A 2320-nucleotide genomic window follows, 5' to 3' on the forward strand; every position below is an offset into this window, starting at 1 on the left:
AAACCCCGTCTCTACTAAAAATACAAAAATTAGCCACGCGTGGTGGTGCACGCCTGTGATCCCAGCTACTCAGGAGCCTGAGGGAAGAGAATCACTGGAACCCACAAGGTGGAGACTGCAGTATTGCAGTGAGCTGAGATCACACCACTGCACTCCAGCTTGGGCGACAGAGCAAGACTCAATCTCAAAAAAACAAAGTAAAGAAAAAAAGGACCAGTTGCTTCAACAGTTTCAACAGTTAACACTGGTTATATCACAACAAAACAAGGGTGGTTTCTCCTCGGTTGGCTCTCCAATATACTGTCTACCTGCATTCCTTTGGCTTTTGGTATTGTCGTAGTTACTAAGGGTGCGCTCCAGCTGTCCTCGCAGAGGACATAACACAATGCTCTGTGTTTATGTGGTTCATTGTTACTCCAAGTGTGGTCCTTGAACCATCAGTGTGAGCATCACCTGGGAACTTGTCAGAAATGCAAATCCATGGGCTCTATGCCAGATTCTGACTCAGAAGCTTTGTGAGAGGGATCCAAGAAATTGCATTCTAACCAGCCCTCCGGTGGATTCTAAGGCACATGTAAGTTTGAGAACCACTGATGTAATTGAAAAAGAAAAAAAAAAAAAGAGGAAAAAGAGGAAAAAAAAGATAAATCATCAGTGCTAATGATGCCCAAGGTTATCATTTGTAAACTAGGATAGTATAAATACTGTAAATTGAAGCAGCAAGAACCAATCATTTGAAGTCAAAGATAACTAATGAGCCCCTAGATTCACATCCTCCCAGCACTCACAAGGCATGGGGCCCACAAATCCCCTCTCCAAAATGCAGTGAGGTATCTCGTGTGCTGCTAGAGAAAGAAAATACACTTCTAGTAAAACCAAATACTTTTTTTTTTTTTTTTGAGACAGAGTCTCACTCCGTCACCAGGCTGGAGTGCAGTGGTGCGATCTCAGCTCACTGCAACCTCCGCCTCCTGAGTTCCAGCGATTCTTCTGCCTCAGCCTCCTGAATAGCTGGGACTATAGGTGCACGCCACCACACCCAGTTAATTTTTGTATTTTTAGTAGAGACAGGGTTTCACCATGTTGGCCAGGATGGTCTTGATCTCTTGACCTCGTGATCTGCCTGCCTCAGCCTCCCAAAGTCCTGGGATTACAGGCATGAGCCACCGCGTCTGGCCTAAAACCAAATTCTTTAAACTCAAGTGACCATGTCTCCAGGTATAACCATATTTCCTTCAAATTCTCAAAAGTTTTCATCCCCAAAAGCTGCCCTCTTTAGCCACAACTTTGGAGGTGTCTTTAGATTTTGTTCCGGGGCCCTCATGCTCATCATTCATCTTTATTTTTCCAGCAAAGGGTTACCTTCCAGTTCAACATTTACCTTGGAAGAGGGGACCATCTACTTGACCACTGAACCCAACACTCTGGAAGTGCAGGATGACAATGCTTCTGTGCTTGATGTCTATTTAGTAAGTAATTTTTTAGTTTCCTCTCCTCCCCTTCTGGTTTGCAAATGGATCCAGGCCATGGCTTACACAAGAACAAGTTCAATAAAACCAGGCATGCTTGGGTTTTAAAAGAAATGATGGCGCCCTGTCACTTCTGCAAATGGTGCTTCTTTTCACAAGAATGTTTTCCTATAGTTTATTACACAAAAGAACATCTAGTCAATATGAAATCACCATGTATAACAAGAGAACGAATCCTCTAATGTTGAGGCAAAGTAGGGCTTCTTAGTGTTATTCCCAACCAGGTAATGTTTTCCTTTGACTCAGTCGCTCTCCCTGATGTTTGAATCTTCTGCGTTTTGGCGTTGCTCCCTTGGTAAGTTAGTAGGCCACGAGGCACAGAACTCATGGGAAGAACCCAAATTCAGCGCCGGAGAATCTTGGCTGATTCTCTCCTCATTTGTCACCAACCAGCTTTTGATTTGGGCAGGAACCTTTCTGACTGCCTAAGGAGGGAAATAATGCCTGCCCTGCCTACCTTACAAGGCTGCTCTGAGGATCATGAGTGACCCATTAGTGCCTGACAGATTACCTGTATCAGCTTAATCGAACTGTTAGATGCCTAGAAAGATACCCTGATGGGCTACAGTGTAAAAGAGCATTTTCTGTGCCAAGTGCATCTCGCATATATGCTACGTCTTTGTGCACCTGCACAATTTTTTTTTTTTTTTAATTTTGAGAGGAGTTTTGCTCTTACTGCCCAGGCTGGAGGGCAATGGTGCAATCTCGGCTCACTGCAACCTCCGCCTCCCAGGTTCAAGTGATTCTCCTGCCTCAGCCTCCCTAGTAGCTGGGATTACAGGCATGTGCCA

General features: G+C 44.6%; 1 protein-coding gene across 2 annotated transcripts in view; it reads left to right on the top strand.

Annotated features, from left to right (window-relative positions):
* The window catches only part of PIP5K1B (phosphatidylinositol-4-phosphate 5-kinase, type I, beta), a 315005-nt gene that overhangs the window by 295077 nt on the left and 17608 nt on the right, over positions 1–2320 (top strand). The window contains exon 15 of one of the 2 annotated variants that reach the window (XM_011948884.1): positions 1352–1469. The exons of the other annotated variant lie outside the window; for it this stretch is intronic. Coding sequence (XP_011804274.1) covers positions 1352–1469 — 118 coding nt within the window. The remainder of the gene's footprint in view (positions 1–1351; positions 1470–2320) is intronic. 2 annotated transcript variants of the gene reach the window in all.

This window comes from Colobus angolensis, unplaced genomic scaffold (genome assembly GCF_000951035.1).
Source record: "Colobus angolensis palliatus isolate OR3802 unplaced genomic scaffold, Cang.pa_1.0 Scaffold286, whole genome shotgun sequence".
NCBI lineage: Eukaryota > Metazoa > Chordata > Mammalia > Primates > Cercopithecidae > Colobus > Colobus angolensis.